The following is an 18,644-nucleotide window of genomic DNA, read 5'->3' on the forward strand; positions in this document are numbered from 1 at the left end:
CTCCTGTCCTGCCTGCAGCTTCTCCTGCGACTCGTCTCTCTGGACGTGCTTCTGTGGGACACAGCACCTTGGGTCTGGTAGGCAGCCTCTGGCTGACTCTTCTTTTTTTGCTTTGCAGGCTCCTCCATACCGCCCTCATGTCTTCTTCTGGTCGGGCCCCCACTCCCCCTGCCGCCATTTCCACTCATTACGCCTGTTCTGTGTGTAGTAGGAAGTTCCCATGTGGTCAGTCTTCCTCTCTCTGTGTGCAGTGCCTTCCCCCCGGGCCCACCCAGTCCGCCCCTGCGGCCTCCTCCTTGTCGGTCCTTCCGGAATGGGCTGCTACCCTATCCCAGGCTATAGGTAACCTTGCCAGCCTCTCCCAATCCCTAGCGCAGTCCTTGGACCGCTTGCCCGCTCAGATTGCGGCCGCCTCGGGCAGGGACCCCCCCGCCGGGGAAGTCCGTTCCCGCTCTGGTACAAGGTCCAGCAAGCGACCTCGCACAGCCTCGGCCGGGTCCCATTCTTCCTCAGCTACCTCGGATCACTCCCCGGTTAGGTCTGAGTCGGGCGAAATTTCTTCTTCAGCCGCTTCCGCCGTTCCTGGGGACTCCTCCGCTTCTGATTCTGAATCAGAGCGGTGCTCGGCGATGTCTGCGGCCATTCAGGACCTCATCAAAGCCGTCCGTGACGCGCTCCATGTGCAGGACGTTCCCTCCTCCTCCTCCCTGGAGTCGGTGTCCTTCCGCCGGGCTAGACGTTCCACTGTGGTCTTCCCGAATCACGAGGATCTGGACGCGCTTCTGGCTAAGGAGTGGCGTCATCCTGATCGGCGCCTTCATCTTACCAAGCCTCTGACGTCCCCTATCCCTTTTCTGAGGAGTCTGTCAACACCTGGACGGTTCCTCCTCAGGTGGACCCTCAGGTTGCTCGCCTGGCGAAGGCTACTACCCTTCCCCTGGCTGACGCGGCTTCCTTGTCGGATCCCGGACAAACGGGTCGACTCTTTGGCCAAGTCTGTTTTCGTCGCAGCGGGTGCCGCCATCCGCCCTGCGTTTGCCGCCTCCTGGGTGGCTAAGGCCTGCGCTATCTGGGCAAAACAGCTTGTTCGCGCCTTACCCCCAGACTCTGATCAAGGGGAACTGGCAGTGCTTGCCTCTCAAATTTACCAGGCGTCCAAATTTCTTTGCGATGCCTCTATGGAATCGGCCTGCCGATCCGGCCGTGCGGCCGCTAACTCTGTGGCCATTCGCCGCACCATCTGGCTTCGTTCTTGGGCGGCAGATTCCGCCTCCAAGAAGGCTCTGATTTCCCTTCCCTTTCTCGGTGGGAAGCTCTTTGGGAAGCGTTTGGAGGAGCTCATTTCGGAGGCCACTGGCGGTAAGAGCTCTCTTCTTCCCCAGAATCAGCCTCGCCGCCGTCGCTTTCCTGGGTCGTCCTCTCGGGCGCAGTCCTTTCGGTCCTTTCGGGCCCCCGCTGCCCGAACTGACAAGAAGTCCTCCAGGCCTTCCTTTAAGGCCAAGCCCTCCTGGCATGCCAAGCCCAAACCTGCTCGCCCTCAGTCCACTAAACCTCCTTCCGCATGACTCTGTCAAGGTGGGAGGGCGTCTGCTCGCCTTTCAGGACGTCTGGCGAGCAAGCGTAGAAGACGCTTGGGTTCTGGAGGTAGTCTCCTCCGGATACAGGATCGAGTTTTCCGATCTTCCGCCGGGACGGTTCTTCCTGACGCCGCCCCCCAGGTCCCCCTCCAGGGCAGAAGGTTTTTTTCAGGCCATTCGTTCCCTTCGCTCTCTAGGGGTCATCGTTCCGGTTCCAGAATCAGAACGTTTTCGGGGGTTCTATTCGAATCTGTTCACGGTTCCCAAGAAGGACGGTTCGCTCCGTCCTATCCTGGACCTGAAGGCGCTGAATCACTTTGTCCGGGTCCGCCACTTTCGTATGGAATCCCTCCGGTCGGTGATCGCCTCCTTGGAGTCGGACGAGTTCCTGTCGTCCATCGACATTCAGGACGCCTATCTCCACGTACCCATTGCCCTCTCCCACCAAAGGTTCCTTCGCTTCGCGGTAGGTTCTCTTCATTTCCAATTCGTAGCCCTGCCCTTCGGCCTGGCCTCTGCTCCGAGGGTCTTCACCAAGGTGTTGGCGCCTCTCATGGCCCTTCTACGTACCAGGGGGGTCGCTTTGGTACCTTACCTGGACGACCTTCTGATTCGGGCCCCGTCGTTGGAGGACAACCTGTCCAGCCTGCACATCACCCTCTCAGCTCTTGCTCAGTTCGGGTGGCTCGTCAACCACTCCAAGTCCTCCCTCGTCCCATGCCAGAGGATGCCTTTCCTGGGCATGATTTTCGACACTCGCCTCGGGCGGGTGTTTCTCCCCCCAGAGAAGATTGCCTCCCTTCAGGCGGGGGTGACTCTTCTCCGCGGTCCGTCCACCTTGACTATCAGGACGTGTATGCGCGTCCTGGGGAGGATGGTGGCTTCCTTCGAAGCCATTCCCTATTCCCAATTCCACTCCCGGGACCTTCAGTTGTTTCTCCTATCCAGGTGGGACAAGTCCCAGGCAGGTCTCGATCGCCTGGTTCGTCTCCCTCTCCAGCTTCGCCAGGACCTCTCCTGGTGGCTGCTTCCTCGGACGGTGTCCCTGGGCCGTTCTTTTCTTCCCCCCAGTTGGCGGGTGATCACGACGGACGCCAGCCTCTCGGGTTGGGGAGCGGTCCTCGACTCTCTCACAGTCCAGGGTCTTTGGTCTGCTCAGGAGTCCTCCCTGCAGATAAATGTGCTCGAGCTCAGGGCAATTTTCCTGGCACTGTCTCACTGGACCCCACGTCTCCGCGGTCTCCCGGTCCGGGTTCAAACAGACAATTCCACCGCCGTGGCTTATCTGAACCACCAAGGGGGCACCAGGAGCGTGATGGCCTTGCAGGAAGCCTCCCATATCCTGCGCTGGGCGGAGACCCACGTTCCCGTCCTCTCCGCGGTACACATTCCCGGGGTCGACAATTGGGCGGCAGACTTCCTCAGTCGTCAGCTAGTCGACCCGGGCGAGTGGTCTCTACACCCAGAGGTGTTCCTCCAACTTTGTCACCGATGGGGAACTCCGGACGTGGATCTCTTCGCGTCACGTCTCAACCACAGGATCCCGCGCTATGTCGCGCGGTCCAGAGACCCTCAGGCTTTCGCGGTAGACGCCCTAGTTCTGCCTTGGTCTCAGTTCAACCTTTTGTACCTGTTCCCCCCCCCATTCCCCTCCTGCCCCGAGTGCTCAAGCGTCTCAAGGCAGCCCGGGTTTCGGCAATCCTGGTGGCTCCGGATTGGCCCCGCAGGGCGTGGTACGCAGATCTAGTGTTTCTGCTCGCCGACCTCCCGTGGCGACTTCCTCCGCGCCACGATCTCCTTTCTCAGGGTCCTCTGTACCACCCGAATTTACCTCAGCTTCGTTTGACGGCGTGGCCGTTGAGACCGCGGTCTTGAAGTCCCGTGGCCTCTCGGATTCTGTCATTCAGACGATGCTTCACGCTCGCAAACCCCAGTCAGCCCGTATTTACTACCGGACCTGGAGAGCGTATTTTGCCTGGTGCGAGTTTGGGCGTTTCCGTCCGCTCCATTTCTCCGTCCCTAACGTTCTGGCCTTCCTTCAGGCCGGTTTTGAGAAGGGTCTTCGCCTGGCTTCTCTCAGAGGACAGATTTCGGCCCTCTCAGTCCTTTTCCAACGTCCCGTGGCCTCGCGGGCTCAGGTTAGGACTTTTCTACAGGGTGTCGCTCGCCGAGCCCCTCCCTTTCGTTTTCCAGTGGAGCCGTGGGACCTGAATCTCGTCCTTGACGCCCTTCAGTCTTCTCCCTTCGAGCCTTTGGCAGAGATTTCTCTGTCGTTGGTCTCGTTCAAGGTGGCCTTCTTAGTGGCAGTCACCTCCATCCGCCGGGTTTCCGAACTGGCGGCGCTTTCTTGCCGTTCGCCTTTCCTGGTTTTCCATCAGGACAAGGTGGTGTTGCGTCCCGTTCCCTCTTTTCTTCCAAAGGTGGTTTCCTCGTTTCATATCAATGAAGAGATCGTCCTTCCCTCTTTCTGCCCTAATCCTTCTCACCCTAGGGAGAAATCCCTCCATTGCCTTGATGTTGTTCGGGCCCTCCGCCTGTACCTTCGCCTCACGGAACCCTTCCGTCGTTCGGATTCCCTTTTCGTGGTCCCGGCGGGTCCTCGTAGGGGTTTGCCTGCCTCCAAGGCCACCATCTCTCGCTGGGTTCGATCGGCTGTCAAGGAGGCCTATATCGCAAAGGGCCGTGCTCCCCCTTCCAGGTTGACCGCTCTTTCGACTAGGGCAGTTGGGGCTTCCTGGGCAGTGCGTCATCAGGCATCTGCTTCCCAGGTCTGCCGGGCCGCCACCTGGGCGTTAGTTCACACTTTCTCTAAGTTTTACCACATTCATTCTCTGGCTTCCGCTGACGCTAGCCTGGGGCGCAAGGTTCTGCAAGCAGCTGTGCTTTAGATTGGCGACATGGCGTTCTTCTTCCCTCCCTCAGGGACTGCTTTGGGACGTCCCATGGTGCTGTGTCCCCCAATGCCATGCACGAGAAAAGTGGATTTTTTGTACTCACCGTAAAATCCTTTTCTCGTAGTAGGCATTGGGGGACACAGATCCCGCCCTTTTTTCTTATTGAGTTTCTTCTTGTTGTGGTCCCGGCGATTTGTGGTCGTTGGGTTCCCCAGTTGAAGACTTGTTGGCGTTCAGTTTCTGTTTGTTCAGGTGTGTGGCGTTCCTACTGCTTTTGTACCGACTGGTGTATCTCGGCTCTTGCAGAGGGGTATAGCCCACCTGGGCGGAGCCAACACTTTTGTGTTTCTAGTGTCAGCCTCCTAGTGGCAGCTGGGCATATACCCATGGTGCTGTGTCCCCCAATGCCTACTACGAGAAAAGGATTTTACGGTGAGTACAAAAAATCCACTTTTTCCCTCGTCATGTCCCAGGGCTTGTTAAAAAGTAGGACTTTGACTCCTAGAAAACCACATCGGGATGGCGGCGCTAGCTGGATGGTCCTCTTTCCTTGGGAGGTACCTCTTTGCATATTGTTTTCCTGTGGAGCATTGAGAGTAAGTCTCTATGCAAGGCTGGTCTCTTTAAGCAGAGCCTGCCTAAGCAACAAGTTCAACAGAATGGTTCCTTGTACACAAGACAGAGATGAGAGGTTATCATAGGAACATTGAAGATGGACAGGACCTTTAGATTCTGAGGTTGATGCTGTCTGTAAGACCTGGAATGGGTTGTCCAGTTTGGTCCCATTACAATGAGCTGACCGTGGAGTGGAACTCGCTGAAAAGCTTCCATAATCTGCTGTTATTGCTCGAGTTGGTGGACACCAAGTCCTCAGTAAAATCATGGATTATGGCTGTCCTGAATAAGAGTTGTTTTTTTATTTATTCACCCTCCGCTCTGGCTAATGGGTTGTGAGAAGCCCTAAGCAGAGGACCACTCTCGAATTCATCCGTGTAGGGTATATGTAATGGAGATATCTAAAGCAAACAACTCTTTTTTAAATGAGTTGTCCCACCATAACCACTATCCACAGGATCGGCGATAAGCATAAGATTGCTAGGGGCCTGACTGCTAGGATCCCCACTGATCACGAGAATGAGCTGCCAGAGTCCTGAGAGTGAGGTGAGCAGCGAGGACCCTGTACCTCCCAAGTGCATGGAGCAACTAGACAGGAGAAGCCGGGTACAATGCTCAGATCTTCAGTCCCATAGCATTGAATGGAGCATCGGTGCACATTCTCGATCAGTCGCATTATTTGTTTTGGGGATACAGGACCCCCAGTCTCGTGATCAGTCGGATCTGCACCAATCTAATTGTCATACACTATCCTGTGGGTAAGGGGTAATTTCTGACTGACATAATGTCACAGAGAAGCTCCCATCATATGACTTGGTTACTGGAGAAAAGCAATGAGACTTCGGTGACATGAGGTGAACTCTTCCTAATCTTTCTGAAATCATTAACGACCCCTTTTGTTTTATCACAGGTTTGGTATCATGTTTGCAGCAGTCGTGGAAAAGGATGTTACAACACCCGGCTAAAGGAAGAAGGCGGCTGCACCATCTGGTACAATGAGATGCAGGTACCCGTCTATCCCACCTTTTTATGCCATAAAATGTGATAGTATTCCTGCATTTAGAAGACTTAAAGAAAATCTATCACCACAATCCGGGACTATCTGCAGTAAAACATGCTTGGTACTGCAGATAAGGAATCCAGATCACCATTTTTTTTATTTTCCTTTTGCCCCCCATTCCCCACACATTGACAGAGGGGCAGTAGGAAAATAAGAAATCCCGATCTGGACTCCTTATCTGCAGGACTACTGTAAATAATACACCAAAATCGTGGGGACAGATTCCCTTTTAACTTCAAATCTGTCTGTTTGCTATTGGAAACCACTTCTGTCTCGTTACCCCTTGTCTTGTCTCTGCAATTCCCATCTGCAGCTGTTGTCAGAAATTGAGGAGCATTTGACCTGCACTATATCCCAAGTGGAGTGCGATATGAAGGTGCCCCTGGATGAGTTTGATGGAAAGGTGACCTATGGGCAAAGGAGGGCTACTGGGGGTAAGTCCTGTGCTCTTCAAACCACCTTTGATTCCACATATAAAGGGTATATGAATCTTTGCAACCAAATTTGGTTTTGCCTCCACCCCCATGATTTTAGAAAAAAAAAAATATATATATATATATTGACTTTACTAATCAACTCGACTAAAAATGTCCTACTGTTTTTGCGTATACATCATCAATGCGTCTCCATGGTTACAGACTACAAACAGTAGTAGTAGTAGATTTTTATTCAAGGCTTATTTGCAAGGTTGCTTAAAATTTTCTTATATTAGGTGCATTAAGGCAGTAAAAATGTGGTTGTAAAGGTGGACTTAGTCTTTAAAGGGGTACGGGATAAGGTGTTTATTTATGAATAAATATATGCCAATTTTTGGCGTGGATTTGGTCACAAAGGCGATTTGCAGCCAAATCTGCAACTTCTTCCCCTTTATACGCCAGGTCTAAAAAAAGGGGCATGGCGAGGAAGGGGGCCAGCCGGCCCGTCACATTTATCATTTTCTACTCTTGTTTTAGGCATAGAAAATGATCTAAATCTACGCTGGCATGGGAGCTGGCTTAGATTTAGGCTGGAGGTGGATGTGCCTCTACGTAACTTATGCGCATTAAGTGCCAGCGCAAGGGGTGATCATACCGGCGTCTAAAACGCCAGTCTTAATAAACAACCTCATTAGAGTCTGATCAGCAGTGGTCTAAACAATGGGGCCTCTATCACGAGAACAGGGCTCTGTGGTCCCACATTCGAATGCAGCATTAGACACGTGTGTTTGCTGCTGTATTCAACTGTATGGGACTGCTGGAGATAGGGGAGTACAAGCACTCGGGCAGCCCCATAAAGCTGTGGGCACATCAATCCATTCACACCCTTACCCCTGTTTTTGTGATAAGTGGAGGTCCCATCGGTCAGACACTTATCATTATCCTGTAAATAAGGTATAGGTTGTTGTACTGGGACAACCCATTTACACTTTTACGCCCTCTTGTGGCCAGATCCAGTATCTACTCAGACCTCGCCTGTAATCATTTACATCTGAGACATAACGCATGCAGAGTTTTGCAGCGGTACAACATTTCCATCTGATTGCATTATGTTTTTTTTTGGTCAATAAGTGTATATCCAAAATATCCATATTGTTCCTTGAAGATACCTATAGACATGAGATGATTGTGACCCCAGGTAGCTAATTTTGTCAGTATGGGACTACACTCTTCAGTAGGGTGCGGACGTTGATCAGACAGTTGGTCTTAGTTTCCCTAACTATAGTCCAGCATTAGCGGCATCTGCCTGTCCTCCTTCCCTGGAGACAACTCGTTACTGTTTGTCTCCTCCAGTGATGTATTGCCTGACACCACCACAAATGATTTACCAGATTCTTCTGATAATTTTCATGATTTGACATTATTTCTGGTCTTGTAGGCGGCTCCTATAAAGGACATGTGGACATCTTAGCACCAACGGTGCAGGAATTGGCTTCTCTGGAGAAAGAGGCGCAGACGTCTTTCTTGCACATGGGCTATCTACAGAACCAGCTCTTCAGAACCTTCTGAGTTGAGAAATGCTGACGATGAGCACCGGAGGATCCTGCAGCTAGACGCCTCTGTATACTCACTGACCTGCACTTATCCATCTTCAAGAAATAGGATGGACATTCAGAATTCTTGGATTTTCCTTTTTTGTTTTTGGTCCGTACTAGACTTTAATTTGAGAGACGTCGTGTAGTTCTGTTTTGTTCTAGGTGTTGGACGACGTTCAGTGCATGCAGTGGAAATCGGAATAAACGCTTCCAATACTATTTTATTGGTCTGATTTATAGGGGATACGGCGGAACCAGGGGTTTGGATTTGGGGTGGGGGTGGGGGGGTAGTTTTCTTTCACTAATATCAGGACTCCTGAGCTCCTGCACTACTTTCTGATCCATTTCTTCAGTCTAGAGAAAAAGTAATTTTAAGGCTGAGTTCACATCAGCGTTCAGCCTTTCCGTTCTCCTGCTCCGTTAAACGACGGATTTGGCACATAACTGAGCCAAACGGAGCCTTCGGGCCCCATACACTACAATGGGGTCTGTTAGGTTTCCGCTGAGAGGAAACTTGCAGGACTTTTGTCTGCAATTCATAAATCTTCCTCTGAGAACGGAAAGGCTGAACGCTGATGTGAACTCAGCCTAATCCATATGCAGTTAAGTGCACCGAGGGCGGGCCCAGGAAGCTCTGTGCACCCATGCTTCTCCTGCTTCCTGTGCCAGTTTATCTCTCTCTCCTTGACTGAGAGGGCCCGGCGAGCTGACTATAGCAGAACCTGGTCAATCAGAAAGCAGAGAGAGAGGCTGGCAGAGGAAGCAGGAGGCGCAAGGGTGCACAGAGCCACCTCAGCTCACCCTCGTTGCACTTAACTGGCCATTTGCATATACAGTATATGAAAACTAGTTATTCTCTAGAATAAAGCAAGGATCGCTAAGTGAAGAGTATGTATTTACTACTTCTTCATGAAACAAACAAGTGAGTAATTTCCCTGGAGGTGTGCATTGTTAGGGCACGTTCACATCTGCGGCAGCCGATCCGGCGGACTGCAGTATGTCAGATTTGCTGGATTTAATAGACAACAATGGGGTCTTGCAGTGATCCGATCCAGCCACTTTTCAGCAGGGTTTAGCGGGTCAAAAACTGTGGTATGCCAGACATGTGAAAGTAGCCTTAGCATTGAGCATTATGTACTTAGCTTAAGACTTAGTCTTTAAATTCTGCAGAAATATTGCTCCTTGCCCCTTAGTGTACCTGTCGTTTCATTTCCCAATAAGCTGTTGCAGGTGTATATGAGGATTACCATTATATCTGGCATTATATCATTTATATAAAGCATTTTTCTCCAGTTTTTCCTGAGCTTGCCTCAAGAGTAAATGGAGACTAGCTGCTATGATGTCTCCCCATACACAGCACCCTGCTCCCCTCCCAAAACTGCAGTTTTTGTCTCTGGCTGTCGCTCTCGGTCTCTGGCTGTCGCTCTCGGTCTCTGGCTGTCGCTCTCGGTCTCTGGCTGTCGCTCTCGGTCTCTGGCTGTCGCTCTCGGTCTCTGGCTGTCGCTCTCGGTCTCTGGCTGTCGCTCTCGGTCTCTGGCTGTCGCTCTCGGTCTCTGGCTGTCGCTCTCGGTCTCTGGCTGTCGCTCTCGGTCTCTGGCTGTCGCTCTCGGTCTCTGGCTGTCGCTCTCGGTCTCTCTCTCACAGTACCCATTGACTTGAATGGGTCTGCAAGATGCAGAGACACAGATGGGAAGCAAGTTCTTCCTTGGGCTTTTGGGTATAATGGCTGGCATTGTCTCCGTCACTGCAGCTCGATGCCTGCTGTATTTTAGCGGCACCCACTGTACCGGTACATCGGTCTGTGGTAATAGCATCACCACCTGGACATAATGGTACATCCATCTGTGGGAATGGGGAAATCCACTGTACATGAAAAGTTTGAAGCTACAGTAAGTGTTTGCTGTCGGTGAATGTTGTTTCCATTGTTTCCATTCAGAGGCAGTAACCAAGTACATAGCCAATCCTGCTTCCAGCTGTATCCAGTCTAGACAATGTTCTGTGACCAAACCAGCCTTGACTCTACACTGATACATTGTAGCAAACCACCAGAGAGACATGTGCGGCACACAGAACATTATCTAGACTGCATACAGTTGTATCCCCGTCTCAGCTGAGGATTACTGCCTCTGAATGTAAAGAAGTCTTCTCATTCACTGACTGCAAACCAGTATCTTGAAATTCATGAGAAATCAATGCACAAGCTATATCAGAAAGACCTTCATTTACACAGTGACCAGGCTTTATTCATCTATAACTGGACATGCCCCTTTAAGATGTCTTACATTAAAGGGGTTGTCCCATGAAAAAAACTCCATTTTACAAAGCAGCACCTGGATCTCAATACCTTTCTAATTGCATGTACTTAAAAAATTTACTATAGTCACTCAGTCAATAAAATGTATCTGTATAGCGCCACCTGCTGTTAGTTTTCCTTATTTCTCTGCCCACTTTGTTGAGGTGGTCGCACATGCTCAGATCCATCCTTCCATCAAATGCCAGCATCCCTGTCTTGTGTTAGACGCTGTTAAAGTTGCAGGGAGAGAGCTGCAGCAGAAAAGGCACATCCACTGAACTGTGAAAGGCAGAGTGCTGTATCAGAAAGGACACGCCCCCTCTGTGATAGGGAGTGAGCTGCAGCAGAAAAGACATGCCCCCTGATATGTGATAAAGAGCTGTAGCAGAAAGAAAATGTCCACTGAACTGTGATAGGGAGAGAGGTGTATCAGAAAGGACACCCCCGATCTGTGATAAGGTGAGAGCTATAGCAGAAAGTATGTACACCCAGAGCTGTGATAGGGAGAGAGTTGTAGCAGAAAGGACACCCCTCTGATCTCTGATAGGGAGAGGACTGTAGCAGAAAGGACACCCCCGTAATTTTGTGATGGGGAGAGAGCTGCATCAGAAAGGACATGGCCCATGAACTGTGTTAGGGAGAGAATTGTAGCAGAAAGGACACACCCCCTGAGCTGTGATAGGGAGAGAGCTTCAACAGAAAGGACACGCCCCCTGAGATGCCACATTGAATAAATCTAGCAGAACAATTGGAGCTATGTATGGGTAGATCTCTGGATCCATGTGAGGTACAGGGCTGGCTCTAGCATTGTTGGAAACAGATTGTCCTGTTCTATATGATGTCTGATTTTAATTTTTTACATTAATGATGTGATCACCCCTTTAGTATTTACATTGTCTATATTGGCAGAATGTGTATGACAGAAGGAGAAGAAATGTGAGCTGGGATTTATAAATCATGGAATCCCTGAGCCTGGGCTCCTCTCTCTGCACCTGGCGCTGGGGTGCACCCTGCGTGCAATATTTGGCTAATGTCAGGGCGTCTCATCGCTGCCTCTTCCCTATGAATAAATGAGAGGAGATACTTGGCCTACTTTCTGAGCTCGGCTGATGTTGCCACGGCAACAGGGCTTTGTTTATCCTCGAGGATTGTCAACAAGTAGCAATCAAGGGCCAATCCCATCACAGCCCGGTGCCCCAGCCTCGCAGACATACAGTGCAACTGATGGGATGGAGGGCTATTTTTAGAGACTGGTCCTGTTCTCACTTCTAATCCCAGCCACATGGTGGCGATAGAGATTCATTATTTTCCCCTGTGCCGCTGCTGCTGGATGGAGACGTTCACTACAGTTTTGCAGACATTTTTTTTTTTTGTTCAGTTACTTAACATTATTGCAGTCGTTCCGCATGGCAGCAGAGCGTTGTACAAATACAAACATGCTGTTTATTGTGTGTATACATTTGCACATTATTACCGTGTATATGCTTAATTAGCAGCTATGATAACTGCAAAAGAAAAAAAATACAGTGTAGAAGTCATTAAATGATAGTTGTGTAGTGTCGCTTCAAATTATTATGACAAGATCTATAGATAAGGGCTCTTGCACACGACTGTAGGTTTTTTGCGGTCCGCAAAAAATATGGATAACGTCTGTGTGCATTCTGTATTTTGTGGAACTTAACAGCTGGCCCCTAATAGAACAGTCCTATCCTTGTCCATTATGCGGACAATAATAGGGCATGTTCGATTTGTTGGCCGAATGGAAATACGGAAACGGAATGCACAAACTTCCGTTTTTTTTGCGGACCCATTGAGATGAATGGTTCCGCATACAGTCCGCAAAAAGACCGGAATGGACACGGAAAGAAAATACGTTTGTGTGCATGAGCCCTAAATCGGCATCTGCTCCAAGAGAAGCGGATCTTATCCCAGATGTACAGTAGTAAAATGGCCTGGTCATCTTGAGGGCTTATGCACTTGACCGTATGTATTTTGCCGTCCGCAAAAAAAAACTGATGCCCTCTATGTGCATTCCGTATTTTGTGGAACAGAACCGCTGGCTCCTAATAGAACAGTCCTGTCCTTGTCCGTTATGCGGACAATAATAGGACATGTTCTATTTTTTTTTGCAGATCAGATATGTGGAAACGCAATGTACACGAAGTGGCTTCTGTTTTTTTGCGGACCCATTGAATTGAATGGTTCCGCATATGGTCCCCATAAAAAAGCCTAACAGACACGGAAAGAAAATACGTTTGTGTGCATGAGCCCTAATACTGTAATTCAGTGGGTTTTATTCGGCCCTCAGACAGGACAACCTAAAACTGGAGACAGATTCCCTGGAGTAGATCTGTCAGGCCACATGCTGGAAAATAAAAATCCACACCTGATACGGGTTAGTACAGACAAATTTTTAAAAAATTCAATTTGGCTGGTTCGAATTTATTTGCAGCGAATCACGTAAAAAAACGTCTATTTCCTGGCTGCAGAGAGCCTGTATAGCGGTGTAGAACACTGTGCCTTGCAGTAACACACATAGGGAGTCTGCTGTGGTAGTGAAATAATACTGTGAGTCTGTATGACATGCAGATGACAGGCGTCGCTCTTAGAATCACTCTACACTTATTTGGTCAGTTACGGGGCCAAAACTAACCAAATAACTCAAGTGTGAACTCAGCCTTACAGGTCGATGTTAGCATCAAGAAGAAGCTCACTCCTTTTACACCGTCATCAGCTGATTCCACATAGATGTCTACAGAACCTGTTCTATTAAATGGTCAACCAATATTAACCGGACAGAAGGATATCAAAACATCGGACCCCCAAGGAGTCATAATAATCACCAAAAAAATGAAACTAACTTTCGTATGTATGAAAATCCAAAAAGCTTTATTGTAAATATATATATAAACAGTACATACATGTATTATAAAACAGGCAGCACAAGGCGGGACACACAGATGAGGAGCAGGACCCAAGGAGAGGCCGGGAGATCAGTGCAAAAAAATACAGGGAAAAAGAATACTAGCTGAAAGAGCATACCTCAGAGCCTCATAGCAGCAACGCCCCAAACACAATGCAAAAGAGGCGATTGTAGAGACTGAGGTTAAGATTGAAGGAACACAAAGGAACACAATTAAACATACCCTGAATGGTGCAAAGATCTCTCGGCCAACCCCTGACCCAACGCCGTTTCGCCAGTAGATCTGGCTTCTTCGCCATAAATTCGCCAGTCATTGTTTACTTGATTGCTAAAAATCGGCAATGTAATATATTCGCGATACATTTGTAGCACTATATTCTAAATATTTGCGAATTCTCAAAGTGGCGATATTCGCGATTAAAATTCGCTCTCAACACTACTCCATACGTCGGCACGGCCGTGCACTTTGGCAGACACCGACAGGCTCAAGGACTAGCCCACAATCTTGTTTTACATGCATGTGCAGGGCTAGGACAGACAGGATTACTGGTTCTCAAAAAGCTTGGAATCAATTTAGAAAAATAAATGGCATCAGAGGTGTGTGAGGACGCCATCACGATAGGACGGGTGCGCCATCCAAGGCAGATTGTATATATGGGCGACATACAGAATATAACCAGGAAATAGATTGAAGAATGGGGACAAATCGATCTGATAATTGGTGGCAATCCTTGTAATATCTGTGGTTAACCCGCATCGGAAAGGCCTTTATGGGGGCAGTGGACAACAGTTTTTTTACTTTCCACGATTACTCAATAAAGTGTTGCCTAAGACAGGAGAGAATCGGCCAGTCTTCTCGTTATTCGAGAATGTGGTTGAGATGGAGAAAACATTCCAAAAAACAATTTCTCTCCACCTGGAGACGAATCCTGTCAAGATTGATGCAAGTGCGGTATCGGCTGCTCATCGAGCCAGATACTTCTTAGGTAACCTCCTTGGCATGAACAGGCCTCTAGTAGCTACAGACAATGAGAAGACAAAGCTTCAAGATTGCTTGGAGCCCAGAAGAGTCGCGAAGTTCATCAAAATTCAAACCATAACTACCAGCCCCTGGTCTCTTCGTCAGGCAAAGCATCACGAGTTCCCAATCATCATGGATGGGAAGGAGGACACCCTGTGGAGCACGAAGATGGAAAGGGTCTTCGGATTTCCCTCACACTATACAGGCATCTCAGAAATGAACCACTGCTCCCGACAGAAGCTGCTGGGAAGGATATGGAGCGTCCCGGTCATCCGGCATCTATTTGCCCCTCTGAAGGATTATTGTGAGAGTGTGTATAAGCCACACGGGGCCCCCTCGCTGCAGATTTATCATGAAGACACCAACTTTTATAATATTACATTATTATATAAAGAAAAGCAAAAATGAAGCCCCTTCGTCACACGACTCCCAAGTGCGATCAGCTACATCATCATCATCGAGTACTGTCTGCACGTCACTGATGTCCTCCTCAACCGTCTCTGGGTCAGGAGCCTGACCACTCAAGCCACTCTCCTCATCATTAGTACTACTTGCCCGCCTAGTGGAGGAAGCGGCGGATGTCTCCTACACATCTTGGCTTGCCAGTAGCCTCTGACTGTCTTCTAGTAGCTCGTCCTCACTGTATAGTGGAGCTGAGACCACAGCATATAATACTTCTCTGGCTGAGGGAATAGTAAAGGACAGAGGCAGATTGAGGACAGGTGAGGGCACAGGGCCTGCTCCCGGGCCATGCCAATTAAGGGCTGTGTCTGACGAACCCACGACTCTTGGCTGGGAGTGTCTAATGGCACTTGTGACGAAGTTGAAGATCGAGTTTGCAAATTCTCCCACTTAGAAATCATGGAGGGGTCAAAAATTCACACTGTAGGTGCATTCCCACTCTGAGAGAGAGAATAAAAAAAAAAAATCAGGAAATCACATTGTATGATTTAAATTTTTTTTATTTGTCTTGCACTGCTGAGCCGTAAGTATTTGAACACCTGAGAAACAGCAAGAATTCTGGCTCTCAAAGACCTGTTACTGTGCCTTTAAAAAGTCCACCTCTACTCCACTCATTAATCTAACTTAGTAGCACCTGTCTGAGCTCTTTAAAGACACCTGTTCACACCACAGTCAGTCAGACGCCAACTATTACCATGGGCAAGACCAAAGAGCTGTCAAAAGACACCAGAGACAAAATTGTGGACATCCTCAAGGCTGAAAAGGGCTACGGGGCAATTGCCAAGCAGCTTGGTGAAAATAGATCAACTGTTGGAGAAATTGTTAGAAAATGAAAGAGGCTAAATCCGACTGTCAGTCTCCCTCGGACTGGGGCTCCATGGAAGATCTCACCTCGTGGGTTATCACTGATGATAAGAAAGGTGAGGAATCAGCCCAGAACTACAAGGGAAGAGCTGGTCAATGACATGGAGAGAGCTGGGACCACAGTTTCAAACGTCACTGTCGGTAGAACACTACGCCGTCATGGTTTCAAATCATGCATTGCACGGAAGGTTCCCCTGCTCAAGTCATCACATATCCAGGCCCGTCTGAAGTTTGCCAATGACCATATGGATGATCCAGAGGAGGCTTGGGAGAAAGTCATGTGGTAGGATGAGATCAAAGTAGAACTTTTTGGTCTAAACTTCACTCGTAGTGTTTGGAGGAAAAAGAAGGATGAGTTGCATTCCAAGAACACCATCCCTACTGTGAAGCACGGGTGTGGTAACATCATGCTTTGGCGCTTTTCTGCGAAGGGGACAGGACGACTGCACTGTATTAAGGAGAGGATGAATGGGGCCATTTATTGTGAGATTTTGAGCAACAACCTCCTTCCCTCAGTCAGCGCATTGAAGATGGGTCGTGGCTGGGTCTTCCAACATGACAATGACCCGAAGCACACAGCCAGGATAACCAAGGAGTGGCTCCGTAAGAAGCATATCAAGGTTCTGGAGTGGCCTAGCCAGTCTCCAGACCTAAATGCAATAGAACATCTTTGGAAGGAGCTCCGTGTTGCTCAGCGACAGCCCCGAAACCTGACAGATCTAGAGGAGATCTGTGTGGAGGAATGGGCCAAAATCTGTTGCATTGTGTGCAAACCTGGTCAAGAACTACAGGAAACGTTTGACCTCTGTAATTGTAAACAAAGGCTTCTGTACCAAATATTAACACTGATTTTCTCAGGTGTTCAAATACTTATCTTCAGCAGTGCAGGAGAAATACATTCTTTAGAAATCATACAATGTCATTTCCTGAATTTTTTTATTTTATTCTGTCTCTCAGAGTGGGACTGCACCTACAATGTAAATTTCAGACCCCTCCATGATTTCTAAGTGGGAGAACTTGCAAAATCGCAGGGTGTTCAAATACTTCTGTTCCTCACTGTACATTCAGGGGTCATTTTATTTAGAATGACCCCCATTTCTTAGCTCTATTGTTTGTATGTATAATGGTGTGCAGCCATTTTCTTTTTTATAATCATGTTTGCTTTATGGATATGCACCTGTGATTCTGAAGGTTCTAGTCTAAATTTTCTTCTAGTATTAATTGAGGGTAGTGCCTCTTTTAGACTGGACACGCCCATCTACCTTGGACTTCTGAGCAGAGTACGTATGTAGCTGGTTCCTACACTGCCCTGAATATTGTAGGCTTAGGTAAGTCCAAACAGAGGCAGTATACTAGGGTTAGGGACCCATCTGCAGAAGGTGCATTGATGCCTGGTAGATGGGCCCGACACACGTTTGGTCAGATATGTGCGCTAAGAGCTTCCATTGACTCATTTATAGTAGGTATTGTACCACTTTTATTTATAATGACCCCCATTTCTTAGCTCTATTGTTTGTATGTATAATGGTGTGCAGACCCTGCACATATAGTGTGCTGCTCCTAGTTACCTCTATGTGCACCAAGCAACCGATGAGAGGAGGAGCACAAACAGCTATGTGTACCACCTAATCAAGGTCGCCTGTGGGATAGGCGGGGGAAAAGTGCACAAAAATTATGCTCCCCTGATAAAATAGGAGCGAATTCACACTTGATGGTGCCACTCCTTCATGAACATAAACTTAAATCACGGGAAAACGATACAAAACATTCTGCACGATATGATAACTCTCCTGAATGTAGATGCCCATACGGCATAGGTAGGTTTAGAGTAGGACCTGCCTGACTGAAACCACCTTGGCGCGGGTAGGCGGGCACAGATGTGTGTTGTTCAGAATACAGTATATTAGCTGAGAGGCTCAGATTTTATTACATCAGAGTGGGGGCTTAGTCCATATATAATGTTTGCATCTATTGTGTTAGTGCATAATTTTCTGTGATTTTTCTAAATGGAGATGTGAAACTAGCCTTATAAGACAGCCCCATAATAGAGATGGATTCAAACTATGGTAAAGGAGGGGAAAAGTCAAGGACAGAAGCATGACATGGAGAACCTCGAGGTCTGGATTATAGCATGTACCCACCTATAGGTATAGGTACCTCTACCAGAAAATGAGGAACTGTGCCCTAGGCCTGTGGTCTACAAGCTGTGACTCTCTTTATGTTGCAAAGCTACAACTCCTAGTGCAGGAGGAGCTGGTGCAGAGGATGGGAGTGGTGGTGGCCCTGATGAGATGTTGCATCGCGGTGTACTCTCTCATTCTGCTGCTCCCTGGGAATTGGTGCAGAGATAATGTAGATTGAAGAATCAGGCCAGAAGCAAACATATAACAGTCTGCCTTTACTTAGTGCAGAATATAACTTGTGACGCATCCAGCAGTAATAAGTGCAAAGTGCAGTTTCTGGAATCAAATGGGGAGGTATGATGGCTGGTTGTGTGGCAATTAAAAAGCAGCTGTAGGCACTTGAGGTTTGTAAGGTTTGTATGGTGATGGGTTTCTGACCTGTGTTCCTTCACCGGCAGCTGGGATTTCACTGATCACTCTGCTGTCTGAAGTTATTGGAAGCAGTGTTCTCGATTCTGATGATTTCCTGGAGTGAAGGTCTTACAGGAGAACTGGATACAGTCCTTTGGAGAGGAGAAGCAGCTCTGGCATATATTTCCTACCTCCTTGCTGTCTGGACTGGAGCTCCCCCTCCTCTCAGGAAGCAGGACCAACCCAAGAGGGAAGAAACAGGGTGTTTAGCCCTGTTCCTGCCAACCATACCTCTTCTGCTGGAATTTTGTTCATAACATGACATTACCATACATATAAAACAATTGAAGATACACCCAGGCCTGGGGTACTGCACTAGCATGCCCTGAC

The 18,644-nt window shown here is 48.6% G+C and overlaps 1 protein-coding gene and 1 pseudogene across 1 annotated transcript in view; both read left to right on the top strand.

The window, feature by feature from the left end:
* The window catches only part of DDX1 (DEAD-box helicase 1), a 46,624-nt gene extending 38,250 nt beyond the window's left edge, over nt 1-8,374 (top strand). The window contains exons 24-26 of the mRNA XM_040427346.1: nt 5,997-6,092; nt 6,460-6,580; nt 8,001-8,374. Coding sequence (XP_040283280.1) covers nt 5,997-6,092; nt 6,460-6,580; nt 8,001-8,131 — 348 coding nt within the window. The 3' untranslated portion in view covers nt 8,132-8,374. The remainder of the gene's footprint in view (nt 1-5,996; nt 6,093-6,459; nt 6,581-8,000) is intronic.
* Nucleotides 8,375-11,066: 2,692 nt separating this feature from the next.
* LOC120998984 lies at nt 11,067-18,378 on the top strand (annotated as a pseudogene).
* Nucleotides 18,379-18,644: the final 266 nt, after the last annotated feature.

This window comes from Bufo bufo, chromosome 4 (assembly GCF_905171765.1).
Source record: "Bufo bufo chromosome 4, aBufBuf1.1, whole genome shotgun sequence".
Lineage (NCBI taxonomy): Eukaryota > Metazoa > Chordata > Amphibia > Anura > Bufonidae > Bufo > Bufo bufo.